The sequence below is a fragment of the Nicotiana tomentosiformis genome, chromosome 9 (genome assembly GCF_000390325.3).
Source record: "Nicotiana tomentosiformis chromosome 9, ASM39032v3, whole genome shotgun sequence".
NCBI lineage: Eukaryota > Viridiplantae > Streptophyta > Magnoliopsida > Solanales > Solanaceae > Nicotiana > Nicotiana tomentosiformis.
In genome coordinates, this window is record NC_090820.1 from 85933969 (window position 1) to 85961968 (window position 28000).

At 36.1% G+C, this 28000-nt stretch overlaps 2 protein-coding genes across 3 annotated transcripts; one reads left to right on the top strand and one right to left on the bottom strand.

Annotated features, from left to right (window-relative positions):
• Positions 1-468: 468 nt before the first annotated feature.
• On the top strand, positions 469-12628 carry LOC104120360 (probable amino-acid acetyltransferase NAGS1, chloroplastic). Of its 2 annotated transcripts, none has more exons than XM_009632112.4 (10): positions 469-1286; positions 3884-3971; positions 4865-5070; positions 5202-5353; positions 6763-7180; positions 7624-7721; positions 8176-8287; positions 8404-8563; positions 9833-9905; positions 12309-12628. In XM_009632112.4, the coding sequence occupies exons 1-10, from the start codon at positions 933-935 to the stop codon at positions 12463-12465; spliced, it is 1818 nt and encodes a 605-aa protein (XP_009630407.1). In that variant the 5' UTR covers positions 469-932; the 3' UTR covers positions 12466-12628. The 2 variants fall into 2 exon arrangements, with proteins under 2 accessions (XP_009630407.1, XP_009630408.1); XM_009632113.4 differs by lacking the exon at positions 469-1286 and adding an exon at positions 2623-3159.
• Positions 12629-13742: 1114 nt separating this feature from the next.
• On the bottom strand, positions 13743-28000 carry LOC104108595 (ADP-ribosylation factor-like protein 8b). The gene is made up of 6 exons (XM_070185708.1): positions 27857-28000; positions 26231-26312; positions 26081-26113; positions 25854-25975; positions 14384-14545; positions 13743-14114 (listed from the first exon to the last, which is right to left on the bottom strand). Exons 1-6 carry the CDS (start codon positions 27892-27894, stop codon positions 13997-13999), a joined length of 555 nt encoding a protein of 184 aa, XP_070041809.1. The 5' UTR covers positions 27895-28000; the 3' UTR covers positions 13743-13996.

Genomic DNA, 28000 nt, shown 5'->3' on the forward strand with positions numbered 1-28000 from the left:
TGACACAATATAACTCGCAATTCAAAGCAATAAAAGTTTACTTTTGTCATCTAGCTACTGTAAAAGGCATTATTCGTTGTTTCTTTTCTTCATTCGCGACTGGGCTTGAACCGGGGCCCGGGGTCCAATCGAGGACGAGCTCACTGTTCAATCTAAGATCAGTCTTGGTTATAACATTGTGATTGGTTTGATCGTTTATTTCGTCTTTAATTCATTTATCTATTACTCTTAATTATTCGTATTGAATTAAACCACGTATTATTTAAGCCGCGTAAGAATTTAATTGTCGACCAATTTTGCTTAAATAATTTGATACCCCCAAGTACTATCATAGTTGTACAGTATTTAATATTCAATTCCCAACAACCACATGACTGTGAAAAATGTTTGAATACCTTCCCTAAACGAATCTAGCTTGTTTCTGTGACTTGATGCTTGACAATCGATATAGAGAGTCCCACAAATTAAAGTCTATTTCTCCCCTTCTGTTTTTACCACACATCATTAATTCTCTCTTTCTTTCTTGCTAAATTCTGGTTGTAAGCCATTGATTTGATCTCCATGCTATTATCCAAGGACACATGATTATTACATACACGAATAAAGAATATGTCTCTTTAGCACGCCACTCCCACTTCACCTTCTTTACGTAATTTTTCCATTCTGAAATCTTTCATTAGTGAAGCAATGGAGCTAGTGGAAACATAAACACGTCGTCAAGATTTGCCAACTAAGTTGTCTTCTCTTTACTTCTACCGTTTAGTACTTTCTTTTTTGGGTCTTCAATTGATCATAAACAACGCCTTTTCGCCGCTTATTTGGTATTTATTAAGGAAAAAATGGGTCTATTACGACCGGAAAAGTTGGTTATGAGCTAAAAGTCTTGTCGTTAAAAGTATACGATCGGATTTGACTGCATAAGAATTTTTCCAATGCTAAAACTAAATTATGGATGGAGTTTGGGAATGGGGAAAAAATATGATCTTTTCATTAGGGGAGGAGACAATTTTTTGAGAATTGAGGGGAAGAGAAGAAATGAAATACAGAGGAGTCGTTTGAGCTGCTGCAGTAGCATTGACTGTGGGCGAGTTATAACTGCGACTGAAAATAGTTTTAGTTATAGTTTGCCAATGGCAGCTGCTGCAGTTGAAGAAAATGAGGGAGAGGAATTTGTGAAGAAGATGAGAGAAATTCAGCCATATTTTCTTGCACACAGGGGTAGAACATTTGTCCTTGTTCTATCTGCTGAGATCATTGACAGTCCTTATTTGTCTTCTTTACTCAAGGTATGTTAGCTTCTTTAATTGCTAGTCTGATTTTGAACACCTAACTTTTTTTTCCCCAAGGAAGAGTTAATTCTACAGTATCGTCTCAATATTTTACTGTGAATTTAAGATAAATATAGTAATTTTTATAGTATTTATACATATATTTTGAGTTTGGCATGAAAACAGTAAATATCTTGTTCTCAAATCAAACTCTATCATCAGTGAAATCTCCTCAGAAGTACGTTAATTTTGCATTTTCAATCAATTGATGCAGAACCTACTTATTCTTTCACAAATTAACTCGCGTAGTGATCCTTTTCATCATATAAAATGGTAAGGAGTATTTCTCTCTTTTATGGATTGAGGAGTGCTTCTTATCATATAGTAGTAGGATGTATTTGCGCTAAATCTAAGCAATAGAAGTTCCACTATTTTTGTATGCTTTCGTTGTTCTTACTTCTCTTGTTTCTCGACCCGACCAAGGATTTTAACGTAACGGGAGCACCACTATTTTGCTCAATCAGTTATCTCTAAATTAAGGCTTTTAGTATTCAGGATGTCATTATATAATTAATTTTAAAATATATATATATATATATATATATATATATATATATATATATATATATATCTTAAAAATAAAAGATTTTTGCCAAAATTTAGGGCCCACAATACTATGACTGACTCTTAGAAAGTTGTAGATTGTGGCTACTCTTGTGCCCACTTCAATTAATTTCTTTAAAAAATACCTATAAAATTGTTATAGGATCATAGTTAATTTTTCCAAAAAGGGATGGACTTCCTGTGAATATGTGCGTGCATGTGATTCACGTGTAATACTATTTTCAAATGTCTGAAAACAAAATAAGATTCTCGTAAGAGCTCGCTTCCAATTAACAGCACCACTTGGTGTGTCAGCTTTGTCGTTAATGATCACAAATTAAACGTGGCCCTTTCTTAGGAGATTATTAAATTGAAAAAGAGCGAGAATAAAACAAAAACAATTTAGATTTAGATTATAGATGTATTTGGTAGTAATCGGTAGGTGAAAATATGTAATTGATCAGAATATCATGAAACTTATTACTAGAAAAACAATGTAAATATTTTTAATTTGGAAAACTATTTTTTTATCTACTCCTATTTACTACACATTGAAATGTAAGAGAAAAATTCACTTACTTTTCAAGAAGATACTTTTTATGAAAATATTATCGAGCGGAGCTGGAAGACCAATAACTTCAAACTTTATTTTTATAATTTGAAATATAATTAAAAACACATAATATTGCTATCGCGAAACTTAAAACTATAATAAAGCGCATATCAATATATACATTCTGGACTGAGAATATTTGCAGCACCGTTCAATATTATGGCTAATAATTAAGAAGAAAACCGGTCGGACTGGACAGACCGGGTCGACGGTTAACCAGTTGCCGGTTCATGTCTGTTCCCGGAAAATCTCTTCTTCACTTCTCCATTCAGTAGCCGCAAAATATCAGCTAGTAGTATTACTCATTTTCATTTTGTTGCTAAAACCACAAAATTCCCAATGTCAGCTTCAAGCCCTTGTGCTCCAATTTCAATAAAACAACGCAAGCAACCAATTATTTTGACACCTCGAATTGGAAATAAATTCCAAGCGAGACGAAAGCTGTTATCATTTGGAGTTAATTTGGCGAAGAGATTTTCAATTAAGTGCAACGTTTTTGGTGAACCGGAGAGTGCCGGTTTATTTGACGTGAGTAATGCAATAAAGGACGATATATTCGTGGGGTTTTTCCGAGAAGCTTGGCCTTATTTTCTAGCGCACAGAGGCAGCACTTTCGTTGTTCTAATCTCAGCTGAAATTGTTGATAGCAGCCCTCATTTGGATCCTCTTCTCATGGCACGTTCCTAAATTTAACTTTGTCTTTCCATTTATCCATATTACTAGAGTTTAAAACAGAATTTTGCACTATCAGGTCATTTAAAGTGAAATTTGTAATTAGGTAAATGTGGTCGGATAGTATAATTTTTTTTGTATATAACTTAAACTTTATTACTATTCCTAAGCTTTTATTCTACTCCATCTATACCAATTATGTAATATTCTTTCTTTTTAACAAAAATGGTGACTTTCTTTATTTAGAAATAGTTACTAAACTTTCTCTTTCAAGTTAGAGGTAAGTTTTGCTTATATATTAACCTCCTTAGACCCCATCTATGAGATTCTACTAGGCTTGTTGTTGTTGTTGTTATTAAACTTTCTATTTTAACCTTAATGAGATTATTTTTATAGCCCCACAAATATTTATGGCTTAAACTTCGTGCCAAGTCAAGCATGTCACATAAATTGGGGATGGAGATTTTTTCACTTTCAGTGTAATTTAGAGAAGTTTTAATTTTAAAAGAACTCTAATTCACACAAATGTTAAGATTTTCAACATAAAGCGAAATAGATGTAGAAGATTCATATAGTCGATTTGAACTAGTTTGAGATTGAGTAGTGATTTATTTTCTGTAATAGCAAGTTCTTTATTTTGTTGATTTTACTTTACTTTCAGTAATGTGTGGTGCTTGATTTTAAGGTGAACAGCTGGCTTTATGCTATTTACTCATAAAATTTACAGGATATTTCTCTACTTCATGGCTTGGGAATCAAGTTTGTTCTTGTACCTGGAACTCATGTCCAGATTGATAGCTTTCTGGCTGATAGGGGTGAGAAAAATGCTGTTATTTTCTTTTCTTGTTCATTTTGTTATTGCCAATTTGTCGCTGCTACCTATCTTTTCTTCGCCGGGAAGCCCTTTCCATGTGACCTATAGGTTATGGATTCGAGTCGTGGAATAAGCCACTAGCAGTTGCATTAGGTTAGGCCGTTAGGCTGCCTATATCACATTCCCTTGGGTTGCAGCCCTTCCACGGTTCCTACGTAAACGGTGATGCTTCGTGCACGGGCTGCCCTTTACCTCAAATTTTTGTTTTGCTTAAGAATGTTGATTTTCCTTGTCTTAGTGTTATCATCCTATAGATGGTGTTCCTGCATTGGTACATCTATTTTCCTATTAAATGAGGAGAAGTATCTAAATATGTAATATAACAAACTCCGAAGACATTAAGCCGATGAAACTCAGGAAAGTCTAAAATGGTATTTTTCGTCCAATCTGGCTCGGCTGTTGCTTGGGGGAAACTGCTTTTGTTTTGCTCTAAACAGTGAAGAATTCAGGTTAAAGCTTGATCAACTAGCTAATGATGAGCTGGAGCTCATAATCTAGTAAATAGCTTAGATGCAAGATCCTATTTTCAATTACGTTGACTATAATGCATTCCCAAATATTTCTACAACAATTAACAAGGAGAAACCCAAAGCTACGGTTATTCCTTTTCTTTCATAGAAGAAAGAGAAAACAACCACCTTATGCATTTCAAAATAACCAATCGTTGCATGCAAAGGAGTTTAACAGCGTATGCTATTTACTATTCAAATCTTCTACTTTTTCTCTTTTTAGTTATCACTATTATGTTAATTTTATTTTCCCTTAACTACAATTTTTCTCTATTCTATGAAGCATATTCTCAGAGGCAAGTGATTTGATAACTCTTTCTCACAGGAAGTGAGCCCAAGTATGTAGGCCGCTACAGAGTTACAGACCCTGATTCACTGATGGCTGCAATGGATGCAGCTGGGAGAATTCGTCTTATGATAGAGGCAAAATTGTCTCCTGGGCCGTCATTGACTGGTGTCCGCCGACATGGAGAAAATAGTCGCTGGCATGATGGTGTTAGTGTTGCCAGTGGTAATTTTCTCGCAGCAAAGGTGAGAATATGACCTCATTGCATTACGTAAATATATGAAATGCATTTGTCATTCTTTTTGGGTTTTAAATTTTCTGGCATCAAATATGACAATGAGATTGACTTATGATTTTCATTATAATTTTGATGCAGAGGAGGGGAGTTGTAGAGGGAATCGATTATGCAGCAACGGGTGAAGTAAAGAAGATAGATGTTTCTCGAATTCGTGAGAGGCTTGATCAGGACAGCATCGTGCTATTGAGCAATCTTGGTTATTCCAGCTCTGGAGAAGTTTTGAACTGCAAGTATGCTTTATGGATTTTGATATGTATCTTTATTGATGTTATGCATCATTATACTTAAGTCATTAAAATCAGCAAATAAACGGAGTTATACTAAAGCGTGGTGATACATAAGACTACAGCTTCGTGTAGTTAATTTCCCTGTTCTACCCTCTCTTTCAATCAAACTTGTAGTTGCCATTTTCATGCTTACTTTAACTTATGTGACATTCTCCTTTTTCATTCTTCAACTGTTTGACAGGCACAAAATGTTCCTTTTCTCTTTTTTGGTGAGACTCGTGTACTTGGAAGATTGCAATACTTAAATCTCAGTGATAGGATCAATATCCAGAAGTCAATCCAAAAAATCAAAATAAAGTCTTCTAGTGATATCTTAACATGAAAAAAAGAGGAAATAACAAGCAACAATGTGATATATGCCTAGGGTGCACGTCGTCAAGTGTTATCAGAAAGAAGTGTAAAATTAAGTATTGGAAAAGAAATGTTACTTCAGGTTGATCTCATTCAGGTCACACATTTGGGTTTCTGGTTACTTGATTGAATAGGTGTTAACACCCAAATTGTGTGTTTTCTTATAGTACTGTTTATTTACCTATCAATCGATTTTTTCAGGATACATGTACATTTAGATAGAAGTTCAAAGACACTCAACTGAGTGATAAGGAAGTACACCAACAACTTTCTGTGCTTGTCCTTCTTTTTGTTACAAGATAGTACGGTTTTCTTATAAATAATATTGTGTGCGCACACGCATATGTGGGACAAAAAAGATTCCACTCTGTTGGACGGGTGATATGGATGGGCTTGTTGAGTTAAAATTAGCTTAGCGCTGGACTATGAACACATCTTTATCCCTCATTACGGATAGAAGCCAATAATTTCACGATTTTATGTTGGAATGCTATTCATTGTATCAATCTTTTATTCTTGGGAACTTAGCTTGTTTTACACAGTGGTCATCTGTTTGCAGAGATTACTTCATTTTAGTTCTTAAATATGTACTATTTTTGCATTTTTCTACAGAGTGTCAATTAAGCTAGATGCTCAGTACACAACATTTTTCTGAGACTACAATCCTGAGTCAGCTTTTTGTGGATATGTTTGTGCGTCACAGCCCTCAGTGTGAATGCTTGTCTTTTAAATCAATCTACTATTCTTGGGAACTCGACTTGTATTACACAGTGGTCATCTGTTTCATGATGCCATGCCGAGTTACTTCATCTTACAGTTCGTAATATGTAACAAGTTTTGTTTTTTCTATAAGCAATTTCTGATTGATTAAACTTAGATGCTTAATATACAACATTACTGACACTTCAATCAAGAGCCAATGTTTTGTCGATATGTTTTCTCTTTCCTTCTTTATTTTTCCTCAAGTTTTAAGACTGATAATGTGTTCTATTTTATTGAAGCACATATGAAGTTGCTACAGCTTGTGCATTGGCTCTAGGAGCAGAAAAACTGATTTGTATTATAGATGGTCCAATTCTGGATGAGTCTGGCCGTCTTATTCGTTTCCTAACTCTTCAAGATGCTGACATACTGGTTCGCAAACGAGCAGAGCAAAGTGAGACAGCAGCTAATTATGTAAAAGTTGTCAGTCAAGAGGACTTCAATTGTTCAGGTCACAATGATTCCAATGGATCAATCCCCTACAATATGAATGGTTTTAGCCAACAATACAGTGTCACATTTCAGAACGGTGTTGGTTTTGACAATGGGAATGGGCTTTGGTCTAGTGAACAGGGTTTTGCCATTGGAGGACAAGAGAGACTAAGCCGATTAAATGGTTATCTTTCAGAGTTAGCTGCGGCTGCTTTTGTGTGCAGGGTAAGATCCTGGCTGTCTAATCTCTATATCTGCAGATTCATAAAATTGTCTAAACTGGTCAATAATTGTCATGTTATTTACCCAAACCCTAATTATACAACAGAAAATTGCATATTCTCTAAACTTGATCCTTGATGGCAAAAGGGGTAGATTTTGGAAGACATCTTCTCTTTGCTGTAAAACTTATTTAATAGCTTGTGCAGTTGAGATTATGTAATATTTACAGAATATCTAACTGGTTTCGTGTCCCCACTACATGCTATGGCTATATGGTTTGCGGTATCTAGTAAATATCAACTTTCACTGTGATCTTTCATCTCACTTCTTCACTTGAGGGAATTGTCATGTCTCTAATAAATTGAAACCTCGTTTATCAATATGATATATATATATTGGCTTATTGGTTAAAACTTTTGCCAATTATGTACTCCATTTGCCATCAGGGAGGTGTTCAAAGAGTTCACCTGCTGGATGGTACTATTGGTGGAGTTTTACTAAAGGAATTGTTCCAAAGAGATGGAGTTGGGACAATGGTAGCTAGGTATGCAAATCTTGATGAATATTGATTGTAATTTCAGTCAAGGCATGTTGATTTAGTTTTCCACATTTTCGTTGTGTCCTCTTTAAGTTGATCAATGGATTCACTTTTCTTTGAGTTTTTGAACCGTCAATCCCCACGATTTGGTATATGATCATTAGAAGTCATTTCCAGAATTTCTTGAGATGTTTAGCCAGCTACTTATGTTGCTAAAATAAACCGAACCTCCTTTTACATTGATGTATAGAACTCCACGAGCAGTGAGAATCTGCATGTTTCTGATCCCTCCCAATTTGACATTATATTTCTAACCAAAGAAGTTCATGATCGCCCTATCTCTAGAATTAACAGCTGTATTCTCAGTTTTATAAATATGTTAGAACATAGTTAGTTGATATTTGCTATACCTTTTATGACTATCCTTCAACTAAGATGTGCATGAATCTCTCTTCCTCAGTGATCTTTATGAAGGAACACGAATGGCTCGGCTGTCAGATATTCCCGGGATCAAACAATTATTACAACCTCTAGAAGACTCTGGAACATTGATCAAAAGGAGTGAGGAAGAGGTTACAGTTGATGCGTCTTATTATATTCTACATAGTTATTAAATCAGCTTATATTTGGTTAATGTTTGTATATCATTTTTCTTTTTTCATAATTGCGTATTTTTAACTTGTTCTAGCTGGTGGAGTCGTTGCACTCATTCATTGTTGTGGAGAGAGAAGGCCATGTTATAGCTTGTGCTGCTCTCTTTCCTCACTTTGAAGAAAAATGTGGAGAGGTTGCTGCTATTGCCGTTTCTCCTGATTGCCGTGGCCAAGGACAGGGAGACAAATTACTTGGTATAGTAACTCTTTTCTCGTTGTAAAACCATTTTGTCCTCACAGTATATAATGCATGTAAGCAGTTTCAGGACGTTGTGATTATTTGCTTTAGTCCTTATGAAGTTGCAAATGCATTAACAAGAGAAATCACAACAATTGCTTCAGTCTTTACGGAGTTGATTTAGTCCTTATGAAGTTTAAGATGTTTCCTGAAGCCTCTAGGCACTTGGATATGCACGTAGTAAAAGAAATCACTTTAATTTTGTGTACTTTTTGGTATTTTATGTATCCATCAAGTGGCTTAGTGCTCGGAATAAGCACTTTCAAATAACAGCATGATGGGTCTAAGCATTTTTCATTTTTGAGTTGTCAAGAAACATAGCAATCTGTCCAAAGATAGATACTATCTGCCCTTCCGACCTAAGTTGCTCCGACACGGCAGTTTAGGTGCCGCACCCGTGTCGACACGACACTAGTATGGGTGTGGATATGGGATCTGTACCAGATCTGGTCAAACAATTTTGGGTACTTTGACCACAACGGACGGAAAAATTCGAAACAAGATACAATTTGATTCTAGAAATCAAAAACAAAACTAGGATAAATTTGAAGAAAATAGCATACTTTATCTAGGAAATCAATCTTTTACTTATCTACAACTTGAAAATAAAAAAGAAATCCACACTATACAAGCTAAGTATTCCATGAAATTTCTCATAATTTAGATATATTTTTATTTTATTGAATTATTTTTAGCCGGATCCCGCACCCGTATCCGTACTAGTATTTGTATCCCCGAATCTTAAAATTTACGTCTAGAATGATCCGACCTCTAGATCCGCACCCGTGTCCGAGCAACCTAGCTTCCGACCCATGATCCTTATTTTGGTCTAAGTTCAAACTAGAACTTTGTAACTTTTATAAAATTGGTCTACAAATTGTAAGAAGATAATGAGGGAGCTTAAAAATCTAGTGATAAGGACAAACAATTTGCATATGGTCATGTTCATAGTATTACTACCAACATCCATATGCTGAATGTGTCTGTTTGTGCCTATTAATTGATTTACTCGGAAACATGTTGAGAACTAATTTCTCATAGTCGTGCTTTTTTGGTCTGGTGTTTTATTGAAGAATTTGAGTTCTAGTTGAGACAAGTAGTTATATGTTTACTTCCGATATCTACCTAAACACAGTTGGTGTCCTTGTACTTTTTGGTCTGAATTAACATTCTGGGCATTTTATCGCAATAGCCAATAACATTCTATTCCCAAAAAACACTTGCAGATTACATTGAGAAGAAGGCATCTGCCCTTGGATTGCAAATGTTGTTCCTCCTTACAACTCGCACAGCTGATTGGTACATTCTTTTCCACTTTCCTCTTCCCTGGCCAATATATACATTGTTCGTCCTATTGGGCGAGTAAACATTGATTGCTGAACTAAAATGCAATGGACAAAGGCAGCAATAATTAAACTGAATTTGAGAATGTAGGTCCTTAGTCATCTCAACAAGGAGATAAAGCTAAGATGCTATTTCAAGGTAAAGAGAATCAAAAAGGGGAAAAAGTGTTTCTTTTGATGGACTCTTATTAGTATTTAGGATTCATGAACACTCTCAAGGAAGCGACATGTATGTCTTAGGTACATGTGAAGTACCAGAGATAAATACTAAAATTGGATATGTTGGCTCCTTGATGGACACTTGTTTATTACCTGTTAGATTGTGGTTTAAAGTCGCATTTATATGATCTGCGCGATCATTATTTATTTACTATGCATTTTATAAAGAGAATTTAAAGTTGGAATTTTTGTAGAAGATAAAAGAATGTGTAGTTTGTATTGTTTTAAGTAGAGTTACAGCACTTAACTTGTCAAATAATAATGAAAAAAATTACCTTGTTGTTATCAAGTTATTTATTTATAAAGTGGGGCCGAATGCCCTCAATCTAATTCGTTTGTGCTCAAATCAAAGTACTCAACTACCCAAAGTAGCGATAAGATTAATTATCACCGAGGTATTGTATTCGGTTGAGCTTCCCTTCTATGTTAAAAGAGAGCACTTCTTGTGTTCTACCTTCTAACAAATAATTATCTAATAGCATGTTTTTATTTTCTTTTTCTTCTATTTTGCCATATATGTCATTGATCAAGTTTCCTTCTATTATCCATTTTTATTCAATATGTGCACACTAGCTGAATTATATTGACCTTATATCCAGTTTATACGGAGTGCAAAACCACCCTTCTAATTCTTTAAACTATTTTACAGTTCCCAGTCCTTAGTAGACCTTGTTTTAAAAAACTTGATGAGTCCCAATCCTTGATAGACTTATGCAAAAAAACGTCACGCATATTTATTAAAAGTTTGATTCATAAAATGTTCAATGTTGAGATTGAATTTGGTCCTTGAACAAGAAAAATATTATTGACCATCGGTCTGTTGACTTGGGGAAAACGTCACGCATTTCCCGGTTGTTATGTGGTTACACCAAGGCTCTGCACTTAGCCCGTTCTTAGTTGCATTGGTGATGGATGCACTGACATACCATATTCAAGGGGATATGTCATGGTGTTTGTTATTTGCTAATGACATAGTTCTAATTGATGAGACGCGGGACGGTGTTAACGATCGGTTGAAGGTTTGGAGACAGGCCCTCGAGTTTAAGGGTTTCAAGTTGAGCAGGTCTAAGACAGAGTACCTGGAGTGCAAGTTCAGCGCTGAGTCGAGGGTAGTAGGCAGGGACGTGAGGCTTGGATCACAGGTCATCCCCGAAAGAGGTAGTTTCAAATACCTTGGGTCGGTTATTCAGGGGGACGGAGAGATCGACAAGGACGTCACTAACCGTATAGGGGCGGACTGGATGAAATGGAGGCTAGCATCTGGAGTCTTGTGTAACAAGAAAGTGCCACCGATAATCAAAGGTAAGTTTTATAGAGTTGTGGTTAGACCGGCCATGTTATATGGGGCAGAGTGCTGGCCGGTTAAGAACTCTCATATCCAGAAGATGAAGGTCGCAGAGATGAGGATGTTGAGGTGGATGTGCGGGCACAATAGGATGGATAAGATTAGGAATGAAGTTATCTAGGAGAAGGTGGGCGTGGCCCCTGTGGATGATAAGATGCGGAAAGCGAGGCTCAGATGGTTCGGGCACGTACGGAAGAGAAGCCTTGATGCTCCGGTGAGGAGGTGTGAGCGATTGGCTATGGTGGGTACGAGAAGAGGTAGAGGGCGGCCTAAAAAGTATTGGGGAGAGGTGATCAGGCAGGACATGGCACGACTGCGGATTTCCGAGGACATGGCCCTTGATAGGAAGATCTGGAGGTCAAGCATTAGGGTTGTAGGCTAGCGGGTAGTCGAGCTTTTCCTACTTCATACTGGGGGTGAGGCGGGATTGGATAGGGTTGATCTTAGACGACTTGTGGTTAATATCGAGTCCACACTATCCTTTCTATTTTTCTTAGCCTCGGGACTTAATTACTGGTTATTGTTATTGCATGTCATATATTTTTGGGTTTTTATGCTTCTGCTACTATTTCTACGGTTTCTGCTGACTTTACTGATGGATTGTCTCTTCTTATTTTATTCCCGTCTTCCTGAGCCGAGGGTCTATCGGAAACGGTCTCTCTGCCCCATCGGGGTAGGGGTAAGGTCTACGTACACACAATCCTCCCCAAACCCCACTTTGTGGGATTTTACTGGGTCGTTGTTGTTGTTGTTGGTCTGTTGACTTGATGTCCAAGTATGTGTTTGCCTCCACAGGTTTGTGAGGCGTGGCTTTTCTGAATGTTCCATCGACCATATACCAGCAGAAAGAAGGAAAAAGATCAATCTTTCTCGTAGGTCGAAGTATTACATGAAGAAGCTGCTACCTGATAGGAGTGGTATACGTTTTCATAACAACACAAGGGGTTTCTGATTGTATATGTAGTGCCTCTGCAATAAGCTGGATTTAATGGACAATCCTTGTTATTCTGTGACAGTTTAAGTGTAAGAATCATAGCAAACAAGTGTAAAATAATTATAAACATAAAAATTTTACATCCCCAGGTATGTAACATTATCTGCCTTGCTTGTCTCTATTTGATTTATGTCCAAATCTGCATGGAGATATTAATTTTTGTTGTTAGTTTTGAAATGAGTTTTTTCATTCTTTATGGGTCCAAATTCGATATATTGATCATCCTAAGCAGCAGACTGCTACTATGCTTCAAATGAATTGTGTAATTCAACATTAACACATTTGTTAAGGTTTCTATCTACGTAGAGGTTACACTTTTATGGCCGAACGTGTGGAGTCATATTTTATTTTAGCTTAAAATCGTACACTTTGTGAAATTAATTGCTAAATACGAAACTTTCTTTGGCCAAACCTTACATTAGAAAAGTTTTTGAAGTGCTACTGTGATCTTTTGCATTCAACTATCTGAATTTGTAGTGGAAAAAGTAAAAAGTATAGTTATTTTTATTAGAAGATACCGAAGATTTAACCAAAGAACGGACAGGCCTGAGGGCGTTCAGACATAAGAATTGTAAAATTACGGAAAAAGGTAAAAAAAAAATATTCAAAATGATATTTGAAAATTAGAATTGTGTTTGGACATAAATATAATTCGGAACTGTTTTTGAATTTTTGTGAGTGGTTTGAAGTGAATATTTTGAAAAATAGCTTTTTGGAGTATTTCAAATTTCTGCAAAATTCTGAAATTCTACTTCAAGTAAAATTTGAAATTTTCATAGCCAAACACTGTTTCCGAAAAAAAGTAGAAAAAAAAAATCGAAAAAAAAGTGTTCTCTTTTTTTATGGCCAAACGGGTACAATCAATTGTGAGCATATTCATTTGTCTTGCTTTCATTACTACCACATAATCCTAAAGCTCATTTTTCAAGCAGAGGAAACGAATACCTGTCATTCCAAGGGGGTAGGAAGTTACCAGACTGAAAAATCCTTGAGAGCAACTCATACACGGTTTAAAACTTCGTAGATAATGGACTCGCCCCTCTACTCTTCACACTTAAATACCAAGTTTTTGTATGCGGCAGCTTTCGAACGATGGTGTGCGCTTCATCCACACATCATGCGCTGTATTACTAAAGGCCTAAGGGCAATTTGCTCTGATAATTTCAAGCTCGCATAAGTGGATATACATACAATTTGGCATCAACTGCTGAGACTGTTGTACATAAGCAGGAAAATCAAATCAATTTAGTACCTTCTAATTAATCAGTGAAGTACCTCTCAAAACACATTAGCGAATCATATCTCCATAAGAGGGAAGAGGCATACACAATTGCAGGCTGAGACAATCACAAACTAAAATACAATACCAACTCCTTCAATTGGGAAAAGAAAAATAATTTACATACAAGAGAACTCTGGAAAAAGCAGCAGCAGGAATAGCCTCACAAATTCAACAAACTGAGCAGTAGTACAAGAAAGAGTATTATGCTCAACTCTTTGATTTTGAGTGCTTAACAAGCCAATCAAGGACTGAATCAATATTGGTGGAATTCTTGCATGAGATCATATAGCAACATACCTCTCTATCAGTTACAGATTTCAAATCCCTGCAATATAACAGATCATTCAGAAAAGACTCCAAATGAAGAAAACATGTAATACAATGTCTCGTTGAAGTAAAAATAGAAAAGACAAAAAAAAAAAAAAAAAAAAAAAAAGGAGGGTTAGCACGAGGGATAAGTCTAGTCCTGTTCAAAACTAAAACAGGAACAGAAGGAAATGCAGTGGAATTTGCTTCCTACCACAAGCTTTTTCAACCATTTAGCCAAAATGAAAGAAGACAATATTTTTCGCCCGTGGAATTTTATCTGCTTACATCTGATCAGTCAAAGCCTGCTTGGAAAGAGCTTCAGGCTTGTCAATCTTGTTACCCAATACCAGCAACGGAATACCACTCAATGATGGCTTGCTCAACAGGTCATGGATTTCACTTCTTGAAATACTAACATTATCATGGTCAGCAGCATCAACAACATAACTGCAGGGAAAGACATTTAAAGAACTCAAAAACAAGATATTACAATGGCTACCAGGAACATTAGTAGAATCCTTCAAAATTTGTTAAGGGCCCAGGACCGCAAGCCCATATGGGCGGTTGGCCTAAACGGTCCTAACCGGGACCGTTAGGAGGTGGGCTGGGTAGTGGGCCGGTCCCATTGGCGAGACCCGCGAGACCGGGACCGTCTGGGAAGTGGGCCAGTTCAAGCGGTCCTAAACGGGCCTATCCGAGCCCAACTGCTAATTTTAAAAAAAAAAAAAAAATCTGCCACATTATAGCCGTTATGGCATTTAAAATCTAGCCGTTTCCTCTGCCAAAAACAAAATAGTCATTTAACCCCCTAACTTTGTTTTAACCCCAAACTTTTTATAATTATAACATCCTAAATTTTAATATTCAATATTTAATATCGAATATAGCTTAAATATATATATACTATATTATATGTACATCTTATATCGAATATAGCTTATTATATATACACTATATTATACTATATGTACATCTTATATATCTTATATACTTTTTGGGATAACCTCTGAGTTTATTAAACTCTGACCAAATTTCATTTTTATAATCAGAATTGGTTTCTAATCTATCTGCAAAATTTTTTGATAAATCAATTGGTTTGACATTTAAACCAGATAACTTTTTGAACTTCTAAATCATTTAACGATTTGAATTTAAAATCTTGAATCTCAGGAGGTCTTTGAACATGAGTAAGAACAATTTGAGTGTCTGATTTATTTCCAGAAGTAGAAACAATATCGGTTTTGTTAGTACTCATTCCTTTTATCAAAACTGTTAATTCGCCAAATTTTTTATCAAGAGAATTTATATGTTCACCCAAAACTTTGACAAATAAACTCAAATAATTATTTTGAGAAATCAGTTTATTAATTTCGGCGATGCTGACTGCGGCAACATCTTCTTCAATAAATTTTTGAAATACAGTGAAAGTAATACCTGTATTATTAGGTAAAACAAAAGGTGATTGAGGTGGGTATATGGCTTTAAAAATATTACCACTCCCATCTTTATAAGATCTTTCTAAAACCTTTATGTATAATGGTAAATAGGTGACTATAAACCAAGGAACAAAATACATAATTTAATTATGTAAAGCACAAGTTTCATAAAACTCTTGTGAAATATTATTCAAATCTTCTTTACTATAAATGTCAAAAAACCAATTTTTAAACCGGTTCCATTTATCACTAAAGAAATCCTTTTGAACATAATTTCTTGCCTGTGACCCTGGACTAAAATCAATTTTGTGAGGAATCATTTAAACTTCATTTGGGTCAAAATCCATTTCGGATGCAGAAGGAATATCCTTATCAGAAATATTATCATTATCCTGAACAATATTTGTTTGAGGGTTAATTTTAACCCTTTCAATAGGCTTATCACTAATTTTAGTAGAAATAGTGTGCAGAGATGCAGCACGATTTCGAGCTGGTCCATAGACTGGTTCAACAGGAGAAATATGTTGAATTGCAGGCAACAGTCTATTATTAGAAAATGAATGCCTATTATAATTAGGACTAATAGTAGGCAAAAGTCTATTATTAGAAAATGACTGTCTATTATAAGTGGAACTATTATCATCAAATTGAATGCAAATCCTACCATCCGGATTTTGAGTAATATGAAAATATTCAGTATTAGTGACGACATTTGTTATTTGACTTGGGGATACAACCGAATCCAAAGTCCAAGTAGTTGGGAAATTAATTTCTTCCCACTTAATAGGTCTCCTCGTGGTGACCTTAGACTTTGCAAAATTAGTTTCCACCAATATAGTCTGATTGGATGTATCATATAATTTACATCTAGGGTTTAACGTAGATAGTAATTTAAAATAAATTCTATAAGATAAACATATAAGTTCATTTCCACCAATTTTGTCTAATCGGATGTATCATATAATTTACATCTAGGGTTTAACGTAGATAGTAATTTAAAATAAATTCTATAAGATAAACATATAAGTTCAGATCCAGGCGCATAATTATAACCATGCGTTTTCACATTTAATGTCAATGCATCAAGTATATTAACATCAGAAAGAGATAATTGAAGATTGGGTTGAGTATTAAAATATACTGGACCATAGGCCACAGTAGATTCAATCGAACCCATCAGAGACTGTCTAAAATTCAAGTTTCTAGCATCTCTAAGAGCCGCCAAAAATGTCTCTGGTAACCCTTTAAGGGTTAATGGTTTAAAAGCAATTTGAACCATACCAATATGCAGATAATTATACTGATTTTTATATAAATCAACATCTTGTTTGTTTAACAAGCGAATAGTCTGTTCGGACGGGTTTAAAGCTAAAGATTGCTCAGTAGTTTTTATCAATTGTTTTGAAGATAATTTATCAAACCATCCATAATCATAAATTGTTCTAATTGGGACTTTAGGAATTGTCCATTTATTTAATAAATCAAGATTTTGAGGTATATCTACCTTCAAGTCTAGTATTTTTCGTACTAGTTTCTCCCAAATTCATATTAAGAAAACATATCTATGCCGAATATTTTAGATCTATCTCATATATACCATGAAAGTTCCTAGACTCTGATACCAATTTAACAGAATCGAGTAGGCTGGCGGTAATCCGCACGGCCATCCAGCTCTAGCTAAATTGTACCCTTTTGTATTAGATACATAAGAACCGAAATATACAAGAATTTTTGTATAGCTTGATGACTGTATGAAAGGGTTACCCCCTTTTTACCCAAGCAAGGGGCCTGTCTAGATCTAATACATACTCTTATTGAGCCCATGTGTCTAGCGGTTCTAACCGTGAAAAAGGACTCCCTTTTTAACATCTTCAACGGGCTAAGGTCCACGGCTTGCTAGACGGAGCCACTAAGGCAAAGCCAATAAGAGTAGTGCTAGATCCGACTGTACCACCATCCCGGAACCAAGCCAAGAAACTATATAAAATTCCTTTATATTTTGATAGAGGAAAGATCTTTCATGGTGTATATAGGAGAGAAGTTAAATATTCAACATAGATATGAAATCTCTTAGCCGGACATAGTCACGACTGGAGAGGAGAGACTTGAAATATCTAATACAATAAAATAAATACCTCTTAAGGCCGGAATACAAGGCCTGAGTCCGATGAACAGGGGATTTTATTTACTTCAGGGAAATAAGTACAAGAGAGAAATTTACAAGAGAGAGAGAGAGTCTAAAGCCTGATGCCTTCTCTCAAATGAATGCGTCTATAAATAAGGGGGAAAAAAAGAATCTTAAAACAGTAAAAGAGGGTCACAGATTCTGGGTCCCTGTACAGTGTTTCTATTGTACAAACAGTGTTTTTACTATTGAAACAGTGTACCTACTGTTAAGCGGGGTCCCCGGCGGCTTCACTGTGTTGTAGGTCCCGGGCGGCTATTACTATAGTTGACCATAAATATCACAGTCCAGGTTGTTTTTCTAACTCCTTCATCCTTTGGAGGAATTCTTCCGCATTATGTATGGCAACATCAGATAATATCTTTTCTGATTCAATAGGCTGAGAATCATCCGCAATATCATCGTTGCTAGTCTCACTCCGCATCGAAATGTCAGATTTTTCATATTGGTTTATGGAGCGAAGTAAATTTCTTTTTACTTATTCTAGATAATCATTAATCATCTCATCTTTATCTCCTTGAAAAGAGATTCTTCTGGCAATGTGCCGAACTGAGCTATCATCAATTTTTTCTTTTTGGGGTTTGTTGGAATATTCTTGGATTTTTATTTTGATGGAATCCAAGAGTTCTTGACCGTATAACATCTTTGTTTTGGGATCTTTTTTCATCAATTTATCCCATAAATTATTATAAAAAGTCCTGTATAAACAAGGAATTTGTTCTTCAGTGAATCCCAACTTCGGAGTCCACTTATGAATCCAGGGAATAAAGAATTCTAGAAAGAAATATATTTGGTCATTTTTTTCTAAATAACAGATATGATCTGTGTGGTATAACTCATTTAAATTTGGTGAAACTTTTGTCCATTCTTTGTATAACATAAGAAATGGATCAGGTAATATTCTGACTGTTGGACCGTGGTATGACCACCAATTTAAAAACAAATTAGGAATTGGTTCAGTAAATATTTTTGCAGATACCTTTATGAACCAAGTGTGCTTATGTCTATCATTATTATAATAGAGCACTTTATCAAAAGCTTGGATATAACCCCAATAAGTAAAATTCATACGAGATTTGTCAAGGCTTATCTGCCTTTCTTTCATTGTAGATATACCCCAATCTTCAACTGATATAATCTGTTTGATAATAATTTTTGAGAAGTTATAAACATTCTCGTTTGTGTTATAACCGGAAAAGTGCTGAAATTCTGCATTGCCTGTACTGGTGAGAATAGTCTCATAGTAAGAACGGGTTTTGTATGACTCCCACGGATAATATAATCCATTTATCAAGTACCTTTGGAATATCTTCCATGACTCTTCTTTCCTCTAAATCTCAGTATTTTCTAAAAGAAATATCATTTCTTTTTTAAGTAATTTTTCATAGGACTTAATATCATCATTGTCCTCTTTGGTAATTGAAGCAAAAGTATCACTTTGCTTTTGAGCAGCCAAATATGCTTGCAAGTGTGCGTATAACGGATTATCTTCTGGAATATCTTCTAGATGAACAGATGGACCTGGCGAAGATTCGCCTTTGAGAGATATCTTCTCATTTATTAAACTCTTCTTTCCCATTTGTATAACTGAGGAGTTTGATGAGGATCCGTATGACGATCCTTGAGAGTATGATGGAGATGATCTCCCTTGGGAATGTGGGGACGATCTTCCTCTGCCTCTACCTCTACCTCTGACCCATGGAAGACTCTCTCTCTCTTGTAAATTACTCTCTTGTACTTATTTCCCTGAAGTAAATAAAATCCTCGTTCATCGGATTCAGGCCTTGCATTCCGGCCTTAAGAGGTATTTATTTCATTGTGTTAGATATTTCAAGTCTCTCCTCTCCAGCCGTGACTATGTCCGGCTAAGAGATTTCATATCTATGTTGAATATTTAACTTCTCTCCTATATACACCATGAAAGATCTGGCCTCTATCAAAATATAAAGGAATTTCTATATAGTTTCTTGGCTTGGTTCCGGGATGGTGGTACAGTCGGATCTAGCACTACTCTTATTGGCTTTGCCTTAGTGGTTCCGTCTAGCAAGCCGTGGACCTTAGCCCGTTGAAGATGTTAAAAAGGGAATCCTTTTTCACGGTTAGAACCGCTAGACACATGGGCTCAATAAGAGTATGTATTAGATCTAGACAGGCCCCTTGCATGGGTAAAAAAGGGGTAAACCTTCCATACAGTCATCAAGCTATACAAAAATTCTTAAATATTTCGGTTCTTATGTATCTAATACAAAAGGGTACAATTTAGCTAGAGCTGGATGGCCGTGCGGATTACCGCCAGCCTACTCGATTCTGTTAACTTGGTATCTAGAGCTTTATCACTATCAGATAAATCAGGTAAATCAACTTCATCTTCAGATGCCGAATAAGAATCATAATCTGATTCTGATCCAGATGTGTATAACAAACCATAAATCTTATCATGCAACTCATTATCAATCTCTAAGGTTTTCAACTTTTGAAGCTTACAATTTGAAGCTATGTGACCAAATTTTCCACATTTATAACACTTTAGGTCAGCAAGATCCTTCTTAGACCTATCTTTCGTAAATCTCTTTAACTTACGATAGCCTTTTCTAGTATCACGTTCTTCCTTAGATCTATATCTAGACCTCTTTTTTTTATATGGACTATCAGGGTTAGGGTATCTATGATACTTGTGTTTCTTCTTCTTGCTATGAGCAGAAGTCTGGGGTAAACCGAACTGGGTACAAAAGTCTCCTAATTGAGATTTTTTCTTAAGCTTATCTTTCTTAAGTTGTGTAGACAATTTCAACTCATTACACAAGTTTAATCCTTCTTGTGTGCCAACTCCTATCAGTTTTCCATAGGTATAATCCTTATACGGAATTTCACCGTAGCTACCCCTTAGAGTTTTTCTTACTCTTTCAGCAAATAAGGAGGGAAGGCCATCTATAAACTTAGCTTTCCAATGTTCATACTTATTTTCGGGTAATTCCATAACCCTACTCATAAAGGTATCTTTATACCATCTAAACTCACCTAAGGTCCTACATCTAAGACCATTTAGTAAAGTACAAACTGTCTCATACTGATTGGTAAATCTACCATTGAAATGTTCTAATATAGTAAGAATAAGGGTATAGACAACATCTTCTCTATATTTCACTAGAGACATGCCTAAGTTATCAACTCCTTCGTCAGTGGCTATTGCATTAATAACCGAAGCCTTTTCATCAATAGTTAAATAATTATCCCACCAGCCACGAAGTTGGCCAGTAAAACCTGCAACAATCATTTTGCAAATAGTTCTATCTGTATTTTTTACACTTTTACAGATAGTTGCATACATAAGCATTCTATGCACAAGAATAGTCAATTGTCTATCAGTCAAACCATCAAGATTCCATTCATAAATTTCGGAACCACTATAAGACGTATTAGTCTGATTCCAATCTCGTTCTTCTATTAACACATCTTGAGGAGTAGGACGATTATAATAATAAGTTTGCATCATGGGTTTATCAGCATACTTATTATTCTTTTTGGGATAACCTCTGAGTTTATTAAACTCTGACCAAATTTCATTTTTATAATCAGAATTGGTTTCTAATCTATCAGCAAAATTTTTTGATAAATCAATTGGTTTGACATTTAAACCAGATAACTTTTTGAACTTCTAAATCATTTAACGATTTGAATTTAAAATCTTGAATCTCAGGAGGTCTTTGAACATGAATAAGAACAATTTGAGTGTCAGGTTTACTTCCAGAAGTAGAAGCAATATCGGTTTTGTTAGTACTCATTCCTTTTATCAAAACTGTTAATTCGTCAAGTTTTTTATCAAGAGAATTTATATGTTCACCCAAAACTTTGACATATAAACTCAAATAATTATTTTGAGAAATCAATTTATTAATTTCGGCGATGCTAACTGCGGCAACATCTTCTTCAATAAATTTTTGAAATGCAGTGAAAGTAATACCTGTATTATTAGATAAAACAAAAGGTGATTGAGGTGGGTATATGGTTTTAAAAATATTACCACTCCCATCTTTATAAGATTCTCAGCCTATTGAATCAGAAAAGATATTATCTGATGATGCCATATAAAATGCGGAAGAATTCCACCAAAGGATGAAGGAGTTAGAAAAACAACCTGGACTGTGATATTTGTGGTCAACTACAGTAATAGCCGCCCGGGACCTACAGCACAGTGAAGCCGTCGGGGACCCCGCTTAACAGTAGATACACTGTTTCAACAGTAAAAACACTGTTTGTACAGTAGAAACACTGTACAGGGACCCAGAATGTGGAACCCTCTTTTACTGTTTTAAGATTTTTTTTTTTCTTATTTATAGACGCATTCATTTGAGAGAAGGCATCAGGTTTTAGACTCTCTCTCTCTCTTAAATTTCTCTCTTGTACTTATTTCCCTGAAGTAAATAAAATTCCATGTTCATCGGACTCAGGCCTTGCATTCCGGCCTTAAGAGGTATTTATTTTATTGTGTTAGATATTTCAAGTCTCTCCTCTCCAGTCGTGACTATGTCCGGCTAAGAGATTTCATATCTATGTTGAATATTTAAATTCTCTCCTATATACACCATGAAAGATCTGGCCTCTATCAAAATATAAAGGAATTTTTATATAGTTTCTATGCTTGGTTCCGGGATGGTGGTACAGTCGGATCTAGCACTACTCTTATTGACTTTGCCTTAGTGGCTCCATCTAGCAAGACGTGGACCTTAGCCCGTTGAAGATGTTAAAAAGGGAGTCTTTTTTCACGGTTAGAACCGCTAGACACATGGGCTCAATAAGAGTATGTATTAGATCTAGACAGGCCCCTTGCTTGGGTAAAAAAGGGGTAACCCTTCCATACAGTCATCAAGCTATACAAAAATTCTTGTATATTTCGGTTCTTATGTATCTAATACAAAAGGGTACAATTTAGCTAGTGCTGGATGGCCGTGCGGATTACCGCCAGCCTACTCGATTCTGTTAATTTGGTATCAGAGCCTAGGAACTTTCATGGTATATATGAGATATATCTAAAATATTCGGCATAGATATGTTTTCTTAATATGAATTTGGGAGAAACTAGTATGAAAAATACTAGACTTGAAGAGGTAGATATTCCTCAAAATCTTGATTTATTAAATAAATGGACAATTCCTAAAGTCCCAATTAGAACAATTTATGATTATGGATGGTTTGATAAATTATCTTCAAAACAATTGATAAAAACTACAGAGCAATCTTTAGCTTTAAACTCGTCTGAATAGACTATTCGTTTGTTAAACAAACAAGATGTTGATTTATATAAAAATCAGTATAATTATCTGCATATTGGTATGGTTCAAATTGCTTTTAAACCATTAACTCTTAAAGGGTTACCAGAGACATTTTTGGCGGCTCTTAGAGATGCTAGAAACTTGAATTTTAGACAGTCTCTGATGGGTTCGATTGAATATACTATACTATATATAGCTATATATATATATATATATATATATATATATATATATATATATATATATATATATATATATACTATATATACATCTTAAGATATATACTATACACTTAGTATGTGTGTATATATATATATATATATATATACACACACATACTAAGTGTATAGTATATATCTTAAGATGTATATATAGTTTTTTGATAAGGTAAATTGTATTAATCAAAAGGGAGAGAACTCCCGTGTACACGAAGTATACCCAAGACGTAGAGAATTTACATCAGAACATGATTCTCTACAAAAAACGCCCAATCTTCTATACAAGTAGGGGCTAAATGAGTGCACCAAAAAGCGATCAAAGATAAAAGGCTATTCTTAAGATGTGAAAAAGGAGACTCAATCTCCTCAAAAGCTCTCCTATTTCTCTCCCCCCATACTACCCACATGAGAGCTAACGGAGCGAATTTCCACGCCTTTTGCTTTCTTCTTCTACGAAAACCACCCCAACTATATAACATTTCCTTTACAGTGCTTGACATCACCCATTGAACACCAAAAAGATTCAAGATTGACCTCCACAATGCAGAGGACACAGGGCAATGCAACATAAGGTGATCAACTTCTTCCCCAGAGCTTTTACACATGTAGCACCAGCTAACAAGTGTAATTCCCCTCTTTCGGAGATTTTCAGCAGTCAAGATCAATCCCCCCCCCCTCTTCATGCTCTTTACGAATCTGTTGGACCATCAGTTCCTTCTGGTTTGAAACTCTGAAGACGTGGGGAAGGAGACCCTCAGAGTATCCTCTCCACACCACCTATGATTCCAAAAGCTGATTCTCCTTCCATCTCCCACCCTGTAAGTGATGTTGCCACTGAATACTTCCCAATTCTTCGTGATACTCCTCCACATGCCACACCCGAAAGGTGTTGTGATCGCCTTGGTCCTCCAACCCCCTCCCGTTGAATCGTACTTTTCTACTATGACCTCCCTCCATAGAGCATGCACTTCTACCCCGAATCTCCACAGCCACTTTCCCATTAAAGCTCTGTTAAATACCCTAAGATCTTTCACTCCAAGTCCACCCCACTTCTTTGGGGAAGTGACTGTCTGCCAATTCAGTAGATGAAACTTTCTAGTTCTATCCGCCGCATCCCACAGAAAGTTCCTTTGAAGTCGCTCCAGTTTTTCTGTGATGCTCACCGGTGCTTGCAACATGGATAAGTAATAGGTGGGCATACTCGATAAAGTGCTTTTGATAAGCACTTCCTTACCTCCTTTTGACAAATACCGTTTCTGCCACCCTGCTAATCTTTTTTCAACCCGCTCGATCACTGGATTCCAAACCATAGTATCCTTATATGAAGCGCCCAAAGGGAGGCCCAGGTAAGTAGTGGGAAGGGAACCCACCTTGTATCTGAGAACACCAGACAAGGCATCAATATTAGTAACCTCACCTACCGGAAAAATCTCACACTTGCCGATGTTGATTTTGAGTCCTGATACTAACTGAAACCACTGCAGGACCTGCTTCAGGTAGGTCAACTGATCCATATCGGCATCACAGAAAACCAGTGTGTCATCCGCAAAAAGCAAATGTGAGACTCTTCGGGCACTGAGCACCCCAATCGGAGCTGAGAATCCTCTCATGAAACTTCCGCCCGCCGCACGATCCATCATTTTGCTAAGAGCATCCATCACTAGAATGAATAACATGGGGGATAGGGGGTCACCTTGCCTGAGACCCCTGGAGCTACCAAAGAAACCACACGGGCTACCATTAACCTGGACAGAGAATCTGACTGAGGAAATGCAGAACTTTATCCATCCCCTCCATCTTTCCCCAAACCCCATCTGCATCATAATAAAGTCCAGGAACTTCCAATTGACATGGTCGAAAGCCTTCTTAAGATGTATATATATATATATATATATATATATCGAATATAGCTTTTATATATATATACTATACTATATATACATCTTAAGATATATATATATTATAACGCATTGCTTTGAATATCTCTTTACAATATTTTTGTCTTTAAATTTGAATTAAAAATTTTAGGTCACAATTCTATAATATAATTTACAAGGAACTGACTTAGATATTTTTATTATCATTTTTTTTCTCTAACTTCTATAAAAAAATTTAAAAAATAAAAAGTATTTGTTGGGCCCACTTAGGTCCGGGACCGGCCCACTTAACCCGGGACCGTTAGTTCGTGGTCCCGGTCCCGGGCCGGTTCCAACAAGAATCCCGTGAAGCCCGAGACCACTTAGGACCGGGACTATGAAGCCCACTTAGGACCGGGCCCAGCCCACATGCCACCCTTGGGGGAAAAAAACTGGCTAAAAGGAAAGAATTCTCCCATGCCTAAGGTTAATTAGAAATAAATCTGTCAAAAGCCTGATCAGGTAATTTGAACTAGCAGCTGTTCTTTAACAAACCATGGTTGGAGAAAACTAAATGCAGCTCAACAATAAGAAGACCACTGATCTACTAGGAGTTGTATCCCGTCACTTCCAAAAGTATTATGGTTATGCAAAATGATGAGCACTCAAAAAACACAAGCAGCGGAATTTACTTGTATAAGTGAAAGTAATAACATCTATAAAAAATCAATGAGGAAGGAATATTAACATCTACACAATGTAATTAAATAAGCTGAAGATAGATGCATACACTATAGCAGAAACTGCACGACAGTATCTTTCCCACATACTGCGGAATCTGGGTTGACCTCCAAGGTCCCACAATTTTATAGTCACATTTCCTTTAGTCACTTTCCGCATGTTAAATCCCACCTAAACATCCAATAGATTTTGTATTATTATCACAGATAAAAATGACGCATTAAAGTTGAAATTGGATTTGGCTTACGACTAGGAGCTAGGAAGATGACAACTTACAGTTGGTATCATGTCTTCACTGTATCCACCAGTCTAAGAATAACAGGTCGAACAAATATGAATAAGGCACCAGATTCCATCATAGTACATGGAAGCAAAAGGATACGAAAAAAATAAGCATACAAGAACAATCACTACTTATCTACTTACTGCAATGACATTTACAAGGGATGTTTTTCCTGCATTCTGCAGCCCTATCAAAGAAAGCTCCATTTCCTGCTGAAAGAAGAGGCTGAAGGAAAAACAAGTTTAATGAGCTGATATGAGGAGTCTTTTCATAAGAGAAGGGGAGGCAAAGTAATCAAATTACAAGTGCATATGCAAACGGCAACTCCGGCTCGTGTTATAAGCCCTTTGAAAATAAAGATACAATAACTTCCAGTTCTCAAACTTTAAGCCACAGTCGAAAAGCTGAAGTAACAATTACACACAAAGGCTAAGCCGAGGGACAGAAAACAAATAGCAAGTAAGAGGTCCAGGTTGAGCAACACAGAGTGAAACTACTAAGACATGATGGATAGAAAATAATCGAAGATCTGCCAACAATTAGTCTGCTGAACCAGTTCATCTCCCGAGCCAACCCTTCGAGCTCTGAAAGTTCAGGCATAAGATGGAAGCACACAGCACACCCTCAACTGCCAAAAATCTATAAAAGGAGTGGGGCCACCAAACATTTATTTATAGATATATTTCACATTCTCACCTTTGGTCATCTAGTCCTTTTGCTATAGAGGTGTCCAATAGGTGAACTGACAGATCATTCGTCACCCACACAGATAAATAATGCTTCTAGTGAGAGAGAGAGAGAGAGAGAGAGAGAGAGAGAGAGAGAGAGAGAGAGAGAGAGAGAGAGAGAGAGGGTGCAGGGGATGAGTCTGAACAATGACTGAAATACATTAGGAAAGTTGACAAACCATATTGCTCTTGATCCCCTTTTCCACAGGTTCGGCTCTATCTGTGTGTTTTTCATGTCATTAACTTAGAAATATAGAGTTTTGAATCGAATCTATTTAGAAATAAGATCTTTTTTCTCATGGTAGCCTGCTCCAGTCCCTTTACAAAACTTTTGTTATTGGGTTATCCACACACTTCACATGTTTCTAGCGACTCATATGGCATCATCAAATTATACAAGTCTTGCATAAGAATCTACAATGCACTAGAACACCCTTGTTGACGATCCTTTACTCTTTCTAAGATATGAGACTATGTGATCACCACAGTTCTCCAAGTTTCCCGATAAAAAATTCACTGTAGAGCCCTAGTCAAAATCAAAAATGTGTCTATTGTCAATAACAATTAACGCCAATCACAAAGAGTTGCAGCCTCATCTCATTCAAGTTACTGAAACAAATGGGAGAATAGAACACAAGTATTAGATATCATAAATCAACATTCAACTCATAAAACTGGTAATTCCAAATCACCATAGCACGAAAAAGTTCCCTTCAGAGGAATTGTTTGATAATGATCAAATTAACAATAAGGAGCTCGCAATTATTTCAATTGTTACTACATATAAAGAGTGAGGAGGGAGTAGGAGAAATTACACCAATCAATCACTTAACTCTCAATCCCAAACCAGTTGAGTTGAAGTTCACTATATTATGAATCTTTTATATCTTATTCCACTCTATTTGGAGCCATGAAGGAGATTGATATTGCTCTCTCTGTTCCAATTTACGTGACATAATTTGATTGCGCATAAAGTTTGAAAAAAAATAAATTAAACTTGTGATTTTAAATATGTCAAAAAGCAAGAGATTGGAAATATACCTTCGAAGCCAATTGAGCAAAGCTTCCCAAAGACCCATGGCTAACGCGAGGGTTCGTAAACGAGAGCGAGAGAGATCTGTAAAAATGTCAATATAGCTGAGAAATCTCTCTCTCTCTCTCTCTCTCTCACACACACACACACAC

What these genes read in the sequence shown, in the direction of transcription:
- LOC104120360 (XM_009632112.4), top strand. Translation starts at nt 933, where the DNA reads ATGCTAAAACTAAATTATGGATGGAGTTTGGGAATGGGGAAAAAATAT. An exon ending in ATTTGTCTTCTTTACTCAAG is followed by an intron (nt 1,287 to 3,883) that starts GTATGTTAGCTT and finishes TAAAATTTACAG; the next exon opens with GATATTTCTCTACTTCATGG. An exon ending in GGAGAAGTTTTGAACTGCAA is followed by an intron (nt 5,354 to 6,762) that starts GTATGCTTTATG and finishes ATTTTATTGAAG; the next exon opens with CACATATGAAGTTGCTACAG.
- LOC104108595 (XM_070185708.1), bottom strand. Translation starts at nt 27,894, where the DNA reads ATGGGTCTTTGGGAAGCTTTGCTCAATTGGCTTCGAAG. An exon ending in CGTGCAGTTTCTGCTATAGT is followed by an intron (nt 14,546 to 25,853) that starts GTATGCATCTAT and finishes CTTTCCCTGCAG; the next exon opens with TTATGTTGTTGATGCTGCTG. An exon ending in CAGGCTTTGACTGATCAGAT is followed by an intron (nt 14,115 to 14,383) that starts GTAAGCAGATAA and finishes GTTATATTGCAG; the next exon opens with GGATTTGAAATCTGTAACTG.